Here is a 20,684-nt window from a genome sequence, read left to right as displayed (position 1 = left end):
TTTTGCACCACCTGGCTCTCCTAGCAGCTTGCTATTGATGTAACAAAGAACCTTTTTAAAATGATTATAATTATTTTTGAACTTCAATTTTAACATGCTTTCCTTCTTTTAGCTATTGTTTTTCAAAGCAAGAGGGAGTGATTTTAACCTACAAAACACTTTCAGGAGGCACCATCATTTTGGAATAAATATAGAGGTGAATGGTAAGCAGTAGAGAGTGATGTGAGGATAAAGATTCATCCCCATTCCCTCCCAGCAACCAAATTTCTTTTCCTATCCCCACCCCATCCCCGCAGTCAAGCGGACTTTGTAACCCCATCCCCGTCCCCTCACCATCCCCACAATCTTAATTTTCTTCCCTGCATCTCCCCGCTCATAGCTGAAAGGAAGATTTTATGTAATTTTCAACCCTCTTCCTGCAACTGCACTCAATACAACTTTTCAGTCCCTCCATACTCCATCCACATTTTTTTCCAGGCCCACTCTTCCTGCACACACATTCCATCCATGTCTTTCCAGCCCTCCTCCCTACACCCACAGCCATCCCCCTTTGTTTCCAGCCCCCTCCCTGCACCCACACTCTATCCACCTTTTTTCCAGGCCCCCTCTGCATGTGCACACACATACACACACTCACTGTCCCTGTTTTTTTCAGCCCCACTCCATCCACTTTTTTACAGCCCTGCTCCCTTCACCCATACTTCATATCCTCCCTCCTGCACACTCACCAGTCCAGTGCTGTGCCAAACTGCACATCAGGAGTACTTCTTTGGGGCAGGAAAGAACCTCATTCTTTCCTGCCAAGACTGCCTGCGGCAACCTTGCAACACTTCCGCTTGAATTATTGGCACTCATTTTGAAGAAGCAGAGACACCATCTAGAGCAGCAGCAGAGGGCAGGAAAGAGTAGGGTTCTTCCCTGCCCCAAAAAAGGTCACTAGACCACCAGGGTGGTTAAGGTAGGCCCCGAAGAGGGTCCACTGATGCTTGGGGGCTGGGTTGGCCAACCTTTTATCCTCGTTATGCAGGATAAAACCATGGGGTCCCCATTTCCGTGCACTACTGTGTAACATATGTCCCAAATTAGAATAGAAAATTTCAAAACCATAAACATCTAACTTTCTTTTTTTTTTTTTTTTTTAGAAAATACAATTTTATAACAAGGTTTTGTGCTCTGTGCTTTATTTTTCAGGCTATACTAAAAAAAAAAACCACACACACACAAGTGAAAAACGTAGAAACACAAGCCATTGGGATGTAGGAGGGGCCAGCATTTTTAACAGACAGGTCTCCCAGACATCCCAGGAGAGCAATGGGGTGCCCTAGTGTGCACTGCAGTGAACAATAAATGCTCCCAGGTAATATCTCATAGTTCCCCCTTATCTTGTCTGCTGAGTCCTCCAAAATCTACCCAAAACCCACTTCCCCCAACTATACACCCAATACAATAGTCCTTATGGGTGAAGGGGGCACCTATATGTGGCTATAGTGGGTCTTTGGTGAGTATTGGAGTGCTCACAGTTTCTACCAGAAGTGTAACAGGAGGAAGTGTGGGCCTAGGTCCACCAATCTACAGTGCACTGCACCTACCACTACACTACTCCAGGAACCTGCTGCTCTGTTGAACAAGAGTATAATATCTGAAGCTGGCATAGAGGCTGGTGAATACTATTTATTCATGTTGTTGGGGGTGGAGGACGTCAGTGATCAGTGATCACTGGGGGAGTAAGGGGGGGGTTCATTCCTGATTCCCTCCAGTGGCCATCTGGTCATTTACGGCACTTTTTTTTTGCCTTTGTTCTGAAAACAGGTCTAGACCAAAATGTTGAAGTTTTCATCCTAGGCATTTTTTGGTTTCGTTCAATTATGGCTGTAAAAACATTCAGTGTAAGGTATGCCCTAAGCCCACCCATGCTATAAATAGGAGGTGGTAAGGATTCCACCAGGAAATGGCCATATGGCAAGTGTTTCACTTACCACATTGCTATATCTATCTCCTGTCCAGATTTCCTTTGTCCAGGTGGCTGTTAAAAGAGTTGCATGGCAAACCCACATGCTGATGTTACAGCAGGGCCCCTTTTACTGCCATTTGGTAAAGGGGCACTTAATACCATATCAAGAGTTATAGTTAACTGCATTATACGTTACCTAACAGTAGCAGCTTTTTCTTGGCATTAAGGGATCCTTTTACCATGCTGCGGTAAAAGGGGCCCTGCGCTAGTGGAAGGGGCAATTTTTGCCATACATTGAGGCCCTTTTTACCGCAGCAGATAAAAAGGCCAAAAAAGAAATGTCCATGCTGCAAGATTTCACTTACCCACACGGCCACGTGGAGGTGGACGTACTTACTGCCACCCATTGAGGTGGCGGTTAGGGCTCTCACCTAACTTGGCACTAATCGGGTAGCATGTGGTGCTGCCTGTTTACCACTGGGTTAGTGCCTGCGGAAATATTTTTTGAATATTTCCTCTAACTCCAAAAATACTGCACACTGGGGGTGGAAGTACTACCTATACCCGTGTTGGGCTGGTGGTAGCACCAGATTGGCGCACCTTAAACCCACGATGGGCTTACCACCACTTTGTAAAAGGGCCCCCAAATGCATGGCAGCCTTCCCAAAAAGGGTGAGAATGCCCCAACAGTTCATGCAGATGTTTTGATAATTACCATATAATAACTGCAAACTCATACTGTACTTTATTAAAAGGTGGCTTAATGATTTTGTCTTTAATATTTTTTAAACTTCCTATTTAATAAATTATATAACATTAGATTCAAACATATACACTTGGGTCAAAGCAATACATCAGAATATAAAGCATAAAATACGAAAGTTTAAAAAAAAATTCACATTCAATATAATAACTCCCAACTCCTAACCTCCCCCTCAAAAAAAAAAAAAAGAATAGGGGAACCGTCAGAAAAAAGGCTAGATATTAAGATAATCAAATTGAAGAAACAAGTAGACAACCTTTAAACAAGAGGCACATGGTTCAGAGTAAAGTATCTTTGTAGGATACTATTTATTTAGATTTTGCTCACACCTTTTTCACTAGTAGCTCAAGGTGAGTTACATGCAGGTACAGTGGATATTTCTCTGTCCCAGGAGAGCTCACAATCTAAGTTTGTACTTGAGGCAATAGAGGGTTAATGACTTGCCCAAGATCACAAGGAGCAGCAGCGGGATTTGAACTGGCCACCTGTGGGGTTGTAAGACCAGTGCTCTGACCACTAGGCCACCATTCCACTCTACTGCTTATAAACAGATTGTTATAAAAGCAAAATTAAGCCAGGTGCCTTTAAGGGAAGAGCAGACAGAGATTAAAGATTGCAAATTATCCCTCTCAACTGCTAAGCAGGTTGTAGATACAAAAACACACTTTGAACTATCTGTATACAAGGGCTAGAAGCCTAAAAAATAAGGTGGGAGAATTAGAGTATATAGCACTAAATTAAGAGGGAAATGTCAAAGGTGTTTCAGAGATCTGTTGGAAGGAGGATAGCCAATGATACACTGTGATATCAGTGGTCAACTTATATTGGAATGGTAGGGTGGATCAAATTGGGTGGGGTGTTATATGTTAAAGAAGACATTGAGTCTAACAGAATAAACATTCTGCAGGAAACAGATTGCAAAGTGGAATCTTTGTGGATAGAAAGTCCATGTGTGAAGGGAAAGAGAATAATATTGGGGTTATTACTCTCTGGAGTATTGCCCTGATAAATGTCACACCAGGAAATGCCAGAGAGATAAACTGCCTTGAAGAAAATAAATTACTACTTTGTGGAACAACTGGTTCAAGAACTAACAAGAGGTAGCATTGTATGTTGCTGCTAATTGGGTTTCTTCCAGGTACTTGTGACCTGGTTTGGCCACTGTTTGGAAATTGGATACTGGGCTAGATGGACCTTTGGTCTGATTCAGTGTGGCTGCTCTTATGTTCTTGTGCTGTTTAAAATCAACTTGCTTCCACTACCCCAGCTGTATACATATGTATATCATATATATTCATTGTTGATATCCTGTAAACTTCACTGATTGAGGTCTCCCAGGAGAGATCTAAGGGCCTTTGATGTTTAATATCACATCTATAGTGATTATCCTATATAATGAAAAGCACCTCCAAGGTTCTGAAGCTGACTCCGTGGCAGTGAAGCCTTGAAGCATTCATGCTCTCTGTAAGGCTGTATCCATCTCCTGAATGGGCGGGTGCACGGCGGCGATTGGGTCTATCGTTCAGTGGGCATGCATGCTGAGCTGTGCATGGCAGCGGAGGTTGGGCAGTTGGCTGAGGGGCAGAGATTTGGGCGGTATCATTAGACCCAAAACGCTGTGGCGGTTGGTGGGCAGGGCACTGAGCAGTGTACATAGCACCAATTGGCCAGTTGACAGGTAGGCTGGTTCACCGTGCAGAGCGTGCACCCAGAGAGGTCAAAGGGTGGGGCTGCTGTGTAATGCGCGCGCCCAGCTGCTAAGGTGGGCGTGTGCAGGCGCACTGTGGAAACCAACCACCGAGTAGGGCTGTGGCGTGGCTGTTGTTTGCGTGTGTTTTGTGGTGCTGTAAGGGGAAGGAGAATCGCTGGGTGGCTGGAGTGGGGGCAGGAGAGAGAGCAGAATCGCTGGGTGACTGGAGGGGGGCAGGGGACATAGGACAATTGCTGGGTGGCTGGAGTGGGGGCAGGGGAGACAGGAGAATCACTGGGTGGCTGGAGGGGGGGCAGGGGAGAGAGCAGAATCGCTGGGTGGCTGGAGGGGGCAGGGGAGAGAGGAGAATCACTGGGTGGCTGGAGGGGGGCAGGGGAGAGAGGAGATTCGCTGGGTGACTGGAGGGGGGCAGGGAAGAGAAGAGCATCGCTGGGTGGCTGGAGGGGGGCAGGGGACACAGGAGAATCGCTGGGTGGCTGGAGGGGGGGCAGGGAACAGAGGAGACTCGCTGGGTGGCTGGATGGGAGCGGGGGACAGAGGAGACTCGGTGGGTGGCTGGAGGGGGGCAAGGGAAAAAGTAGAATCGCTGGGTGGCTGGAGGGGAAATAGGGGAGAGAGGAGAATCGCTGGGTGGCTAGAGGGGGGACAGAGGAGACACACTCGCACCCAGCAGTCTCACTCTTTCTCTGTCACACACACACACACACACTCGCATATTCACTCTCTCTCTCTTTCTCTCTCTCACACACACAGCCAATCTCACACACAATCTCTCAAACATACACACTCAGAAGAAAACCTAGCTAGCGCCCGTTTCATTTGTATCAGAAACAGGCCTGTTTTACTAGTATTACATATTATCAATCCCTCCTGATATTCAGCACTATTTTACCAGCCAGCTGCTGACTGGTAAAATAGCGTTTAACTGGCTATCCTGCCCTCTATCCCCCGCTGAATATCCCCAGTTTGTGGCTAGAAGATAACTGGATATATCATCCGATATAACCAGCTATCTGCCTTTTTTAAGCCGGTTTAGCAGCCATATTTGGCCGCATTAAAAGGTGGGATATCTTTGGCTGGTTTAAAGATAATCAGCTAAGTGTGGACATCAACCTAGCCAGTTATTTTTAATCCAGCCAAAAATAAACTGGATATTCAATGCTGGTCACCAGAAATGTCCCAACATTGAGTATCCAGGCTCAGTGCCAAGCACAGGAGTTAGCCAGTCTAACTCCTTTGCTCTCAATATCGGCCCCAATATGTTTTTTCTAGCAAATAAAAGTGCTGATACTCAAATGCAAAAACATTCTTCAGGGCTGGAGTAATCACTGAGGGACCTACTCCACAATAGCAGGCCCCCTGCAATCAGTCACAGAATCTGTGAAAAAGCAGCAATAGTGTGAGGAGCCTGGGAGTTTTCCTTAATTCTTGGGGACATTGGGTCAATTTTAGCTGTCAATGGAAAAGGAGCCAGCACTCAATACACCCTTTAAAAAAAAAGCCCAGCATATTTTATCTTGATATTTTACCTACTGCTTGTATTTTCAAATTCCTTAATATTCTCTATTGAGCTAGTAAGCTAGCCACCTCCAGATGTGTATTTGTATTGTCTTAATTAATTTGCTTCTCTGTGTTTAATTGTAGACGTTAATGTTTATTATAAGACATTGACATATAAAGTTAGTGTAAACCTCTCTGTACTGTTTTATGGATGCTCTAGCTTGTGGTCTTAGTGATGTCTGAGTTCACAAGCTACCACAGTTCAAAATGTTCTGTGCTGCATAGTGCCATTTTGTCCCCTTTGATTGATGAGGCACTCCTGCCCTGCTATCCATACATTATAAGAGCAATACTGCAATCTAAAGCTGCTGTAGATACCTGCTCCATTAAACACAATCCCAGAATGTCAGTTAATTTATTTCTTGGATTGAATGACTCATTAAACTCTGATGAAACCAGGAGCTTCTCTGGTCAGGACTTCTTATGAAGCATTCTTATCTAAAATTTGTGCATGTCCCTACTGGCAAGGTAGAAGGACAAGACAATGAGATCAATACATGGAGCATTTTATCTCTGTCTAACTGAATTATTGTATTGCTAAACTAAGCAAAGTGAACCGAGGAAATTAAAAAAATATATATGAAACTGGAATTGGCCACAAGAGATTCCATGTATTTTTTGGTGTTTCTTTTTGTGTTTTTTTTTTTTTAACCTTACTATGGGACCTTTTTACCAAGCCACAGTAGGGCTACTCTGAGCTTGTCTTGCAGCAATTCAGCCCCACCACTAGGGTACTGTAGGAGCCTGGCAGTAGTGCTGACTCCCACAGCATGGCATTTCTGGCTTCAAAAAATAATTTTGAATTGGTAATCGGTTATTGTCAGTTTAACATGGGAATCTTTATCGCCTCCTAAATAGGAGGTGATAAGGCCTCCCCCCAGAAATGACTGTGTGGGATGTGTTACACTTAGCACACTGCTAATTTCATTTTTTAAAAGTCCTTTTACCAGCCTCGGCACACAATAAACCCAAGGTGCAAGGTGAATCAGAGGGTGTATTTCTTCTCATTGAGGCCCCATTTAGCAGGGTGTGCAGTTTCATTCACTTTCCCCAAGTGCAAAGTGATCCATCCAACCATTCTTAGGGCATATGTTCTGAAACTGCATAAGATCCAGGGATTTTGAGAACAAGATCCTAGGAGGGATAATTGGGTATCTCATGTTGATAATGCCTAAAGTGGTTCTTTTTGATGACATTCAGGGGGCTAGGCATTGTGAGGAAGGGCCAGAAGATGTGGGTCAGTTGCACACAGTTGGGGGGAAAAATGTATTCTGTTCCCATGGATGTTCTCAGAATCTCCCTCTTATTTGGAAGGGTGTGCTACACCATTACATGCAACTGGAATGCATATAGGCAAAGGGAGATGAGAAGTGTAGGCAACTTGTTCTTAGATTTGTAGAATAACTACTGCAGTATTTTTCCCCCAATAGACTGCAGCAGTGTTCTAAAATCACTCTACAGGAGCAAGACACAGGGATAAGGGCATTACGAATTATGGGTTTTGAAGCTGAGCGGAACATTAAACTATTTTTCAATACTGTAAGATTATTTGGTGAGCCCCAAGCTCAACAACTTAATAACTGCTGTATTTGTTGTTCTACATTTAAACAAAACTATGAACAGTTTAAATCCCATGGAAGTAGAAGCTGCCTTCAGCACATCAGTTGTATCAAACCAGATAAAATTGCTGAAGTATTGCAAAAAAGGTCTTTAAGAAGTTGAAGAAGTGTAATAGGTTTTTATTTATTTATTTCTTACTAGCTGACTATTTCAGATGGCTGCTGAAAGTTTACACTAGTACATAGGAAATTTTGAACACTGGCTGCAGTGGCAAACACTTCATTTTTTACTTGTGGGATTCTAAAATGGCCGCTGTTTAACGGGCTTTACTACCGTTAGCTCCAGATACCATCGCGGAGCTGACCCGTTGTCTGGCTGTATACTGGCCCCGATTTTGCATGTACTGGATCCATTGGATACCGCCGAGGTCTGGTTTTCTCCTCAGCACCTGGTTTGGACCGGAACATCAGGGGAGCTGTTTCTTCTTCGCCCTTGCTCGTCGTGTCGGCGGCTTCCTCCTCAACACCTGGTCCGGACCGGATCATCAGGGGTACGGTTTCTTCTTTGCACTTGCTTGTCATGGCGGCGGTCTGGCTGCGCTCCAGATTGCGTCAATGTGGCTCCTTCCCGATGTCTGTTTGACCCAGCTCTCCCTCAGCCTTTCCATTGGTCTGCTCCAGTCCACGTTAGTCAACTGTGCTGCTTGTGGCTGGCTGCTGGGGATCGAGGCCTACTTTGCGTTGGGGAGATCTCCTGTGCATAGCTGCAGCTTATGGGGGACTTGCTTCTTTTTTAATCACCAGATGTTGCGGGGGGCTGTTGCCTTTGGTTCAGGTAGAGTGCGACTCCTGTTCCTGCCTCCAGTGGCCACCTACACTCTCCAGGCTGCATGCTGCTTCTTCAGCACTTCATCTGCACTTGCTGGGCCTCCCTACAGTGCCTTGTTGGATGCTGTTCCAGCCACTCTGATACATCTCAGTGTCTGGATTTCATCAGTCCATTTTAGACTTTTTTCCCTTTGCTTCCCTTCTTCCTCTGTTCTTCTACCTCCTCTACTGTCATTGTAATTGTTTTCTCAGTTCATTGTAAACTGCTTTGGGGCTGCTTTCAGTGGCAAAAAGCAGGGTATAAACGTTCCAAATAAATAAATACAAGTTCAAACTTGGTTTGAGGTTTATGCCCTCACGCTGTTACTAGTAAGCCTGAACACTGACCGCTGACACAGAAGTAACTGCAAGCAGGGCCGATCGGGGCCTTGAGCATCTGCACAGGCTCAAGGCCTGCTGGCTCAGGGGAGTTGGCAGACCTCAAGCATATGCAGATGCTTAAGGTCCCAGACCGGCCCTGCTTGTACTTACTTCTGTGTCAGCAGTCAGTATCAGCGTCCAGGCTTACACCGGTAAGATAAATGCCGGCCACTTTGGGGGATGGTGCGGAGGAAGGAAGACAGAAGTCAGAATTATCAGTCACTTTGGCAGGTAGGAGAGGGAGAGAAATGCTGGTCACTGCGGGAGGAGGGCGGAGCAACAGGGAAGCGAAAGAGAGAGAAATGCTGGTCACTATGGGAGAGGAGTACTTGAATATAAGCCCTCGGCTTATATTCGAGTTAACATTTTCCCTCCTTTTTTTAGGGGAAAAATGTTAGCTTAGCTTAAATTCGGATAGGCTTATATTTGAGTATATTCAGTGTGTGTATATTTCTCTATATATTGGGATTTATTAACTGCCTTTATGAAGAGATTCTCCTAAGGTGATGTATATGTCCATTTGCACATGTCAGCACTTAACACATGTAAATGATATCTAACCATTCAAAAATTATCTCATATATGTACCAGCTGAAGCCTGACTCTTTAATTCTGCAGTCCAAAAAGCTAGTGCTTTTCTGCACCTTCATTTTACCATGTAAAAAAAACATTGCAACAGATTCATTACAAATGTTATGAACACTGGTTTAAAGATTTGTGCTAAATTTGCCATGAAAATATGTTGGAGTTTCTGTCAGGTTTTGAGGGAAATACATCTTGATGTGAGTTTGACTCTAAAATGTTTTTACGTGTCTGGATTACCTGCATGTAGCTAATAGTTAAACTCATTGCTAGTAGATAAATATGATGAACATAAGAGTAGTCTTACTGAGTCAGACCAATGGTCCATCTTGCCCACTATCCTGTTTTCCAAACAGTGGCCAAGCCAGGTCACAAGTACCTGGCCGAAACCCAAATTGTGGCAACACTCTATACTACAAATCTCAGGGCAAGCAGTTGCTTCCCAAGTCTGTCTCAATAGCAGACTATGGACTTTTCCTCCAGGAATTTATCCAAACCTTTTTTAAACCCAGATACACTAACCACTGTTACTACATCCTCCGGCAAAGAGTTCTGGAGCTTAACTATCTCCGTTGAGTGAAAAAATGTTTCCTCCTATTTGTTTTTAAAGTATTTCCATGTAACTTCCTCGAGTGTCCCCTAGTCTTTGTACTTTTGTAATGAGTAAAAAATTAATTTCTACTCATTCTACACCACTCAGGATTTTGTAGACCTCAATCATATCTCCCCTTATCCTTCTCTTTTCCAAACCGAAGAGCTCTAACCTCTTTAGCCTTTCCTCATATAAGAGGAGTTCCATCCCTTTTATCATTTTAGTTGCTCTTCTTTGAACCTTTTCTAATTCCACTATATCTTTTTTGAGATACAGTGACCAGAACTGAATGCAATACTTAAGGTTAGTGTATTTGGGTTTAAAAAAGGTTTAGACAAGTTCCTGGAGGAAAAGTTAATAGTCTGCTGTTGAGGCAGACATGGTTAAGCCACTGCTTGCCCTGGGATTGGTAGCGTGGAATGTTGCTACTATTTGGTTTCTGCCAGGTATTGTTACCTTGATTGGCTACTGTTGGAAGCAGGATACTGGGCTAGATAGACCATTGGTCTGGCCCAGTATGGCTATTCCTATGTTCTAACTGGACAATGTGGCAGCTCTGTAAATAGTAGGAGTTAAAATATTTGCCCTTTACATTTATTCCACACTGCACATAAACTCAAAGGGAGCTTCACACACAACAAAACTAGGCACAAAGGCTAAGCCTTAGACACATACTGATTCTCTTAGCTAATCCACACAAATCCAGCACATGCTTTCTTGAGGTCGCTTACTTTTATATGGGCAAGCAGTACCATTACAACCATCTTAGAAAGGGGAATGCTATATTCAAATTGTACACCTTCTGTCTGCTCTGACTTAGGGCTAGGTTTACTAAGCAGGGCTAAGGGCATGTTAGCATTTTTAAAGTGTGGAAATGGTGTATGCGCGTTAGCATTTAATGTGTCTTACATTTACAGGCGCGTTAAAAACGCTAACGCACCTTAGTAAACATACCCCTTGGTATGAATAAGGAGCATACTGAGCTCTTGAGGATCCTGAAAGGACCCTTAGATAAAATAACTAATAATTAAAGAAAAATAGATAAATTATCTGGTACTAGTATTACTGCCTCATACAAATATAATTGCATCCTAAATTAATATTAAACCACTTCCTAGGGTCCTCGGATTATTGCTTTATTTGCAGTTTTCTTTCTCAAGGGACTGTGTTGTTTCTAATTTTTTCTTTATTTTTAAATAAGAAAAAATATTATATGCAACACAGTTATGTAGGAATAAGTATGTATATAAATATTTACTGAACTTTTCATTGTGATACTTTCATAGCAACTAATTATAAATTGGTTTAAGTATTTGCCAGGTTCCAAAGCTAAAAATTAATTTGCTGCTTCATCGTTGGGGTTATCAGTTATGCAGGCATTTTGTTTTAAAAATAAACTCGCCAATTTGTACAAAACAATTAGGGAATAATTAAGAACATTCATTTTCACTTTCTATGGTAGTTTTTTTATTTCCAGGACTTTATCGGTGCTTATTTAAAGAAAAGCAAAATGGGGAGAAACTCAATGGGAAAAAATTACTCACCATTTTTCTAATTATTTATTATTAACCCCCCCCCCCCCCCCCCCCCGTTTATTAGTGGCTGCTGTGCGCTAATTCAGACACAACCCATTCACTTTGAATGGGCTGTGTCGGCAATACCGTGTGGCAGCCACTAGCGCAACTTAGTAAACGGGGGTAAGAGTTTATATTGATGGAGAGATGACAGCATTTTCTTTGAATCAGCTGTTTACTTAGGCACACTGTATACTAAATGCATGAACAAATAATTAATATTTGCATTGCATGGGTAGGTCATTTTAGTGATCTGTCTCTGCTTACTCTTACCCCATCTGACTTCCAGTATTGGTTTTATCTATCTATCTATCTATCTATCTATCTATCTATCTATCTATCTATCTATCTATCTATCTATCTATCTATCTATCTATCTATCTATCTATCTATCTATCTATCTACTGTCATCAGCCCCATTGCTCACTCTTTCTTAATTCCTCTCCCATCCCCTTTTGCATATATGTTTCCTCTTTGAATCTGTCAGAGTCACTGTGTTGACTAGATTGTAAGTTCCACTGAGCAGGGTCTTTCTCTTTTGTGCATCTTTAAAGTGCTGCATACAACTTGTAGTGTTATATAAATATTTAATATTAGCTGTACTAGTCACTTTCAATCCTTCATTCATAGCAGTCTCTTTTCTTCCCCTCATCATGTCTTATTTAGTTTCCACCATTTACATCAAGCTTTCTCTCTGTGTTTTTTCAGCATTTTCTATCTTCCCATTCTTAGCAGCCTCTCTCTCTCTCTCTCTATCTCCCTCTCTGTCCCCAAAAGTCAATCTCTTCCTCCTTCCATCACTAGCAACCATTTTCCCTCTCAGTAACCCATTCAAATCCAGTAATCATTTGCAGTCCCCCAGCATTCAGTGTGATGCCTTTGTGTATCCAGGGCTAGTGCAAGGATATTGGATGCCATAGGTGAATGTTCAGCCTTCCCCTCCTTAACCCCTCCCCCTTTTTACATAGCCGCACGGTAATGCTGACACAGCCCATTCACTTTGAATGGGCTATGTTGGCATTACTGCACAAGTTATGGGCCCTTTTACCAAGCTGTGCTTGTTTTTGCCGTATACCAAAGCCCCTTTTACCGCAGAAGGTAAAAAGGCTGAAAAAAGAAATGGCCTTGCAGTAATTTTGCACGTGCTGTGCAGCCATTTTGGGGAGAGCACTTACCACCACCCATTGGTACCGGATAACTCCAATGTTAAAAATACAGGCTGCATTTCCAAAGGCAATGCTTTATTTAGGTTGAGGTTAATTCACCTGGTCAGTGTTGATTGGTAAAAGTTTAGTCTTGCAGCTGGCTGGCACAGTGCTGGAGTGGAAACAATAGCAGAAGCTAAGTATCATAGGCAGCAGAATCTCCTGCTGCTGTAAAGGAGTGAACCTTGTGAAAAGTGGTTGCAGAAGATTGGTTGGATCAGGCGACCCTCAGGGGGAGGAATGCTGGCTTCGGCCTAACCCCTGGTAAGCCTTTCCTCAGCTGAGAGGTGCCCAGCTCTACCACCGGCTGCCTTTCAGGTGCTGTGGAGGACTTGCAGCTCATCTGTATATCCTTACAGCCTTCTCCGGGGTGACACCCAGGTCCACTCCGATCCACCCAGGGCCTCCGCTCTAGGTGCCCAGCACTCCCACCAGGTGCTGTGGAGGACTTGCAGCCCTTCTGCATTTCCTCACAGCTGTATCCGGGGTGACTCCAGGTCCACCCCGAGCTTCCCAGGGCCCTCGCTCCAAGTGCACAGAGTGTTTAAAGGAATCCTAGCCAAAAAGCACCTGGAGACTATCACTCCCTATGCCTTAGCTGCTGCCTGCTGTCCCTGTCCTAGCCTTCCTGCCTTCTTCCTCTACTCCTATCACCTTAGCCACTTAACATCTACCCGCATCCACCTTAGCCCCTATATATGGCCCCTATACACATTCTCTTCATCGCCCTGTCCCTTCCTAACCTCTTCCCCCTCTCCTTCCACTGTCTACCTCAGGAACTCACTGCCCACCCTTGTCCCCTTCCGTCCTGCTCATTACTCCCCTACCCTACCTCCCCCACCCCCCACCACCTCCCCAGCTCTCCTGCCCCCCTCGTCATTCCTAGCTCTCAACCTTCCACACTTCTTCCCCACCATTAACCCATCCCTATTCCTCCTTAACACATCCCGTCTTCGTCATCTTCGTCGACCCTCCTCCCCCACCCTCCTCCGCACTCTCTTACTCCTTCTCCTACTTTCCACAGGTGACATCAATCCCAATCCAGGTCCCCCCCACCTCTCCTCTCCATATCCACGTAACCGATCCCAGAATGCCTCCAATCTCATCTCTATTCCCCTTCTCCCCCCCGCTTCCCTCCCCTTCTCGTGTGCCCCATGGAATGCCCACTCAGTTTGCAACAAACTCTCCTTCACCCACGATTTGTTCATCTGCCGTTCCCTTCAACTGCTCGCTTTAACTGAAACTTGGATAACCCCTAACGACACTGCCTCAATCGCAGCCCTATGCCATGGAGGATATCTTTTCTCCCACACTCCCCGCCCAGATGCACGCGGTGGAGGCGTTGGGTTTCTTCTCTCACCCTCTTGTAATTTCCAACCCCTCCCCCTGCCACAGTCTCACTGCTTCTCATCCTTCGAAACTCATGCCATCCGGCTATTCTACCCGACACCACTCAGAGTTGCAGTCATCTACCGCCCCCCTGATAAGCCCCTCTCTTCCTTCCTTACTGACTTCGACGCTTGGCTCACCGTCTTTCTTGATCCCTCATCTCCATCCCTCATTCTTGGTGATTTTAATATTCACGTTTACGACCCATCCAACTCCTACGCTTCTAAATTCCTCATTCTGACATCCTCCTTTAACCTCCAACTATGCTCTACCACCCCTACTCACCGTAATGGCCATTGTCTCGACCTCGTTCTCTTCTCTTCCTGCTCACCTTCCAATTTCTGCACCTCAGTCCTTCCTATCTCAGATCATCACCTAATCACCCTCACACTTCATCACCCTCCCCCTCAACCTCGCCCAACTATAGCCACTGCCTTCAGGAATCTCCAGGCCGTCGACCCCCCTACCCTATCCTCTCACATCTCCAGTCTCTTCCCTTCCATCTCGTCTTCCAAATCTGTCGACACGGCTGTCTCTGCCTACAATGAAATTCTCTCCACTGCTCTGGATACCCTAGCACCATCTGTCTCTCGACCCACTAAGCGCACTAATCCTCAGCCCTGGTTAACCCCTTGCATCCGTTACCTTCGCTCCTGCACCCAATCTGCTGAACGACTCTGGAGGAAATCTCGCACCCTGTCAGACTTCACCCATTACAAATTAATGCTATCCTCCTTCCAGTCCTCCCTATTCCTTGCCAAACAGGAATATTATTCTCAATTAACTAATTATCTTGGCTCCAACCCTCGTCGCCTCTTCGCCACCCTCAACTCCCTACTTAAAGTGCCCTCCGCTCCCACCCAACCCCCTCACTCTCTCCTCAAACACTAGCTGACTACTTCCGCGATAAGGTGCAGAAGATAAACCTTGAATTCACTTCCAAGCCTTCTCCTCCCTGTGACTTCTTAACCCACTCCCCCAACCAACCTAGCCTGGCCTCCTCCTCCTTCCCTGAGATCACCAAAGAGGAAACTGCTCGCCTTCTCTCTTCCTCTAAGTGCACCACCTGTTCCTCTGATCCCATTCCCACCAATCTGCTTAACAACATCTCTCCTACAGTCAACCCCTCAATCTGTCACATCCTCAACCTCTCTCTCTCCACTGCTACTGTCCCTGACACCTTCAAGCACGCTGTAGTCACACCACTTCTCAAAAAACCATCACTAGACCCCACCTGTCCCTCCAACTACCATCCCATCTCTCTTCTACCCTTCCTCTCCAAATTACTTGAACGCGCTGTCCACAGCCGCTGCCTTGATTTCCTCTCCTCTCAGGCCATCCTCGATCCGCTCCAATCCGGCTTTCGCCCACTACACTCGACAGAAACAGCACTCTCTAAAGTCTGTAATGACTTGTTCCTTGCCAAATCCAAAGGTCACTATTCCATCCTCATCCTCCTCGACCTATCTGCTGCCTTTGACACTGTCAATCATAATTTACTTCTTGACACACTGTCCTCATTCGGGTTCCAGGGCTTCGTCCTCTCCTGGTTCTCTTCGTATCTTTCCCAACGCACCTTCAGAGTATATTCTAATGGCTCTTCTTCCACCCCCATCCCGCTCTCTGTTGGGGTTCCTCAAGGTTCTGTCCTTGGACCGCTTCTTTTCTCGATCTACACCTCTTCCCTGGGCTCGCTGATCTCATCACATGGTTTCCAGTACCATCTCTATGCTGATGACACCCAGCTTTATCTCTCCACTCCCGACATCACGGTCAAAACCCAGGCCAAAGTTTTGGCCTGCCTTTCAGACATCGCTGCCTGGATGTCCAACCGGCATCTGAAACTGAACATGGCAAAGACTGAGCTCCTTGTCTTTCCACCCAAACCCTCTTCTCCTCTTCCCCCACTTTCCGTCTCTTTTGACAACCCCCTCATCCTCCCCGTCTCTTCAGCCCGCAATCTCGGAGTCATCTTCGACTCCTTTCTCGCCTTCTCTGCCCATATCCAGCAGACAGCTAAGACCTGTCGCTTCTTCCTCTATAATATTAGCAAAATTCGCCCATTCCTCTCTGAACAGACCACCCGAACCCTCATCCACTCGCTCGTCACCTCTCGTCTTGATTATTGCAACCTTCTTCTCACTGGCCTCCCACTTAACCATCTATCCCCCCTTCAATCTGTCCAAAATTCTGCCGCACATCTTATCTACCGCGTGAACCGATACTCTCATATCACCCCTCTCCTCAAGTCACTTCACTGGCTCCCGATCCGCTACCGTATACAGTTCAAGCTTCTCCTTTTAACCTTCAAATGCACTCAATCTGCAGCCCCCCAGTACCTCTCTACACTCCTCTCCCCCTATGTTCCCACCCGTAACCTCCGCTCTCAGGACAAATCACTCCTATCTGTACCCTTCTCCACCACCGCTAACTCCAGACTCCGCCCCTTCTGCCTCGCATCACCATATGCCTGGAACAGCCTTCCCAAGCCCATACGTCATGCGCCCTCCCTGCCCATCTTCAGGTCCTTACTCAAAGCCCATCTCTTCTCCCTTGCTTTTGGCGCATAACCACCTTCCCTAGTCATGATACCTACACTGACTACATAGTTTGTAACCTTTAGATTGTAAGCTCTTTTGAGCAGGGACGGTCCTTCCCCATGTTAAACTTGTACAGCGCTGCGTAACCCTGGCAGCGCTATAGAAATGCTAAGTAGTAGTAGTAGAAGAGGCCCCCAGCAGAGAGGATCAGAAGTGTGACTCTATTGAATGCAGGGGAATGTCTCAGGTATGCAAGAGTGATTCTAGTGGAGTACATAAACTTAAGTGGAGTGAATTCCAGTGGTGAGTGGAGGTCCTTGCAAAATGGCGAAATCCAGGAGCAGGGAAACCCATATTTTCGAAACAAGATGGATGTCCATCTTTCGTTTCAAAAATGCCATCAGGGACGTCCAAATCCTTAAATTTGGATGTCCCTAGATTTGGACTTTCGGCGATTTTCGAAACCAAAGATGTCCATGTCAAAAATGTCCTAATGCAAGCCATTTGGGTGTGGGAGGAGCCAGCATTTGTAGTGCCCTGGTCCCCCTGACATGCCAGGACACCAACCAGGCACCCTAGGGGGCACTGCAGTGGACTTCATAAAATGCTCCCAGGTACAAAGCTCCCTTACCTTGTGTGTTGAGCCCCCCAACCCCCCCAAAAAACCCACTACCACAACTGTACATCAGTATCATATCCCTTACGGGTGAAGGGGGCACCTGGATGTGGGTACAGTGGGTTTGTGGTGGGTTTTGGAGAGTTTGTGTGGGTTTTGAAGAGCTCACTGTTTCATCCACAAATGTAACAGGTGGGGGGGGGGGGGTATGGGCCTGGGTCCACCTGTCTGAAGTGCACTGCAGTACCCACTAAAACTGCTCCAGGGACCTGCATGCACTGTCATGGACCTGAGTATGACATCTGAGGCTGGCATACAGGCTGGCACAAAATATTTTGAAAGATGTTTTTGAGGGTGGGAGGGGGTTAGTGACCACTGTGAGAGTAACAGGAGGTCATCCCTGATTCTCTCCGGTGGTCATCTGGTCATTTCGGGCACCTTTTTGTGCCTTAGTCGTATGAAAAACAGGTCCGGGTGAAAACGTCCAAGTGTTCTTCAGGGATGTCCTTGTTTTTTTCGTTTATGGGTCAAGGACATCCAAGTGTTAGGCACGCCCAAGTCCTGCCTTTGCTACACCTCCGACACGCCCCTTTGAACTTTGACCGTCCTTGCGACGGAGTGCAGTTGGAGACGTCGTAAATCGGGTTTCGATTATACCGATTTGGACGTCACTGGGAGAAGGACGTCCATCTTCCAATTTATGTCGAAAGATAGACGTCCTCTTTCAAAAATGAGCCCAGTAGTGAAAAGGTGTGGTCCTATCTGCCCAGTTAGGTATGTGGGCCATCACTGAATATGGCTGGTGCCTGCATATCGTCCGACTCCACCCAGACTGTACCTGCAGACTGCCCCGACACTAGTCCAACAGTTACACAGTGGTCAGAGGAGATATTCAGTGGCACTGTCTGGGTAAAGAAGGCGCCATGAATTATACAGGGGGTGTTTAACCTTGGCTGACCTGCTTCCAAATTAATTATTTATATAAAAAGGTGAATGGGGGAAGATGTAAGGGTAGGGAAGAAGAGGCAATAAAGAGGATGAAGTGAATTGCATGGAGTTTTGGTAGAAAGAGGGCTGCGTGAAGGAACTGTGTTGATTGGCTGACAGTGTGGGGAGCGCGAGGAACTTCTGACAGGCATTTTTGTTTTGTTGGGTTGTGGGGAAAAGGAGTGATTTTTTTTTAAAGATTTTGAATATGCATTACTTCAGTAGCCTTCAGGATTGCAGGTGGTATACCAGAAATAAATCTAAAAAAAATCATTTTAATACCGTGAACATCTATAGTCCTTCAACATGTCACAGAGCCTGGTATCCCTTATCAGTTTCACATGTGTGTGTGTGTGGGAGAGAGAGAGAGAGAGAGAGAGCGTAAATGAATTTGAGCGTTTAGTAAGTATGACTTGGTAGCTTGTGATGGCTGGTTGATCATCTCTCTGAAATGTAGTTATTAGTATACATATTGTTGTTGTTGTTGTTGTTGTTGTTGTTGTTATTATGGAATTAGAAGAAACTAACTGCCTTTATATTCATTTTCTTTAAGGCACTGTTGTGATAAGTCATACATTTTGATTTTATTACACATTCCAGAGTATGTAGAAAAGTTCATTATATTATCTTTGAATTTCTAAGTATAGTGATAGCTGATTCTTAAGAATCTTTTATTTCAATAAAAGAAAAACATTTGATCTCTTTTATGTAATTTATCTTTAAATCATTTACACAGCCAAGTAAATGCATTAATGAGACACAATCTTTTTGAACCTTAGTTTCTCTTTAATCTTCAAATTAGATTTAAAAGAATGAAATATTAGAATTGCCATCAATAAATTTAAATAGAAATAGATTCATTTGAACTAATGACTGAATAGAATGGCGACAATCACACATTAAACCTGATGATTTGGTATATTACATTACACAGTCTCACTTCTTGAAGGGCAGAATTTTTATGAGCTGTAATTCAGAAAAATGAAAGCTTACTTAATGGAAATAATTACTTTACATCTACAATACTTTGCTTGTGCAGTCCCTGCTTTTATTTTACCTTTTCAATAAAAATTGGAGTATCTTTTCTTATTTCATGGTTTTTTTTCCTTTTCTATCTTTAGTTTCAGCTCAGAATCTGAAGAGCAGCTTGGATGCCATGGAACATCAGATCAATCGTCTGGAGGGAGATATCAAGAACTTCCCCAAAACAGATGATCCACATGATAAGTTTGTGGCAAAAATGAGCATATCCTTTTTGCACATCTAAGTGAGTCCATTTAGAGCATGATCTGTTTTCCCTTGTTAATGATTTAGAAAATGTTCAAATGTGTCTACCGTTATATGTTGTTAAAGTTGATAGGGAACAAAATTTATTGAAAATTTGCAACGTAAGCAAAATGAAACCAGGGCTCATATATGAAAGCTGCAATAATCCCAAAAAGGGAAATTGGTATTGTCAGAATTATATGTGAAACACACTATAATGTGAACCATAGAACATTCAGTAATTGATGAGATCGTTATTCTGCAGGATGGCCAACACATAGTTTTAGATAGATGAATTATCCATTTAAAGTTACAGCAATATTCAGCAAAGCAATGTATTTAAACACTGAAAATATCAGCATAACTTTAAATGGATACCTGATCCATTTAGAGTTATTGTTCTGAATTGCTACATTCACTCTTAAATACAAATATTTAGATGGAGTGTGGTTGGGTTTTTTTCTGCTCTCTTATACAACTTTTAGTCCTGTCCCTGGATTGACGCAGATCCTGTCCCAGATGGGGGTAATTGTATAAATTTCTTAATACGTACAAAGCCTTTTTACACATAGAAAAGATATACGTAAGAAGTATGTGCACCTACTATTACTTTTGTTTATTATCCATTTGGATTTTGCACACAGCATTTTCAGTAGCAGCTCAAGGTGAGTTCACATTCAGTTACATTAGCCAGCTTATTTTCGAAAGAGATCGCCAGCCATCTTCCGACACAAATCGGGAGATGGCCGGTGATCTCCTGAAGCCGGCCAAATCGGTATAATTGAAAGCTGATTTTGACCGGCTTCAACTGCTTTCCGTCACAGAGGTGGCCAAACTTCAAGGGGGCGTGTCGGTAGCGTAGCGAAGGCGGGACAGGGGCGGAATGAGGGCGTGCTTTGAGATGGCCGGCTTCGCCCGATAATGGAAAAAAGAAGGGCATCCCTGGCGAGAATTTGGTCCGCTTTATTTGGTCCCTTTTTTTTCAGGTCCAAGTCCCAAAAAAGTGCCTGAACTGACCAGAGGACCATCAGAGGAACTGGGGATCAACTCCCCTGACTCCCCCAGTGGTCACTAACCCCCTCCCACCCTCAAAAAAACAACTTTATTTTGCCAGCCTCTAAGCCAGCATCAAATGTCATAC

The 20,684-nt window shown here is 44.6% G+C and overlaps 1 protein-coding gene across 1 annotated transcript in view; it reads left to right on the top strand.

Annotated features, from left to right (window-relative positions):
- DIAPH2 (diaphanous related formin 2) overlaps positions 1-20,684 on the top strand; it is a 1,482,340-nt gene that overhangs the window by 1,009,515 nt on the left and 452,141 nt on the right. The window contains exon 24 of the mRNA XM_030210672.1: positions 19,399-19,523. Within this exon, the coding sequence (XP_030066532.1) occupies positions 19,399-19,523 (125 nt within the window). The remainder of the gene's footprint in view (positions 1-19,398; positions 19,524-20,684) is intronic.

This window comes from Microcaecilia unicolor, chromosome 7, assembly GCF_901765095.1.
Source record: "Microcaecilia unicolor chromosome 7, aMicUni1.1, whole genome shotgun sequence".
NCBI lineage: Eukaryota > Metazoa > Chordata > Amphibia > Gymnophiona > Siphonopidae > Microcaecilia > Microcaecilia unicolor.
This window is presented reverse-complemented; position numbering and strand designations above follow the sequence as displayed.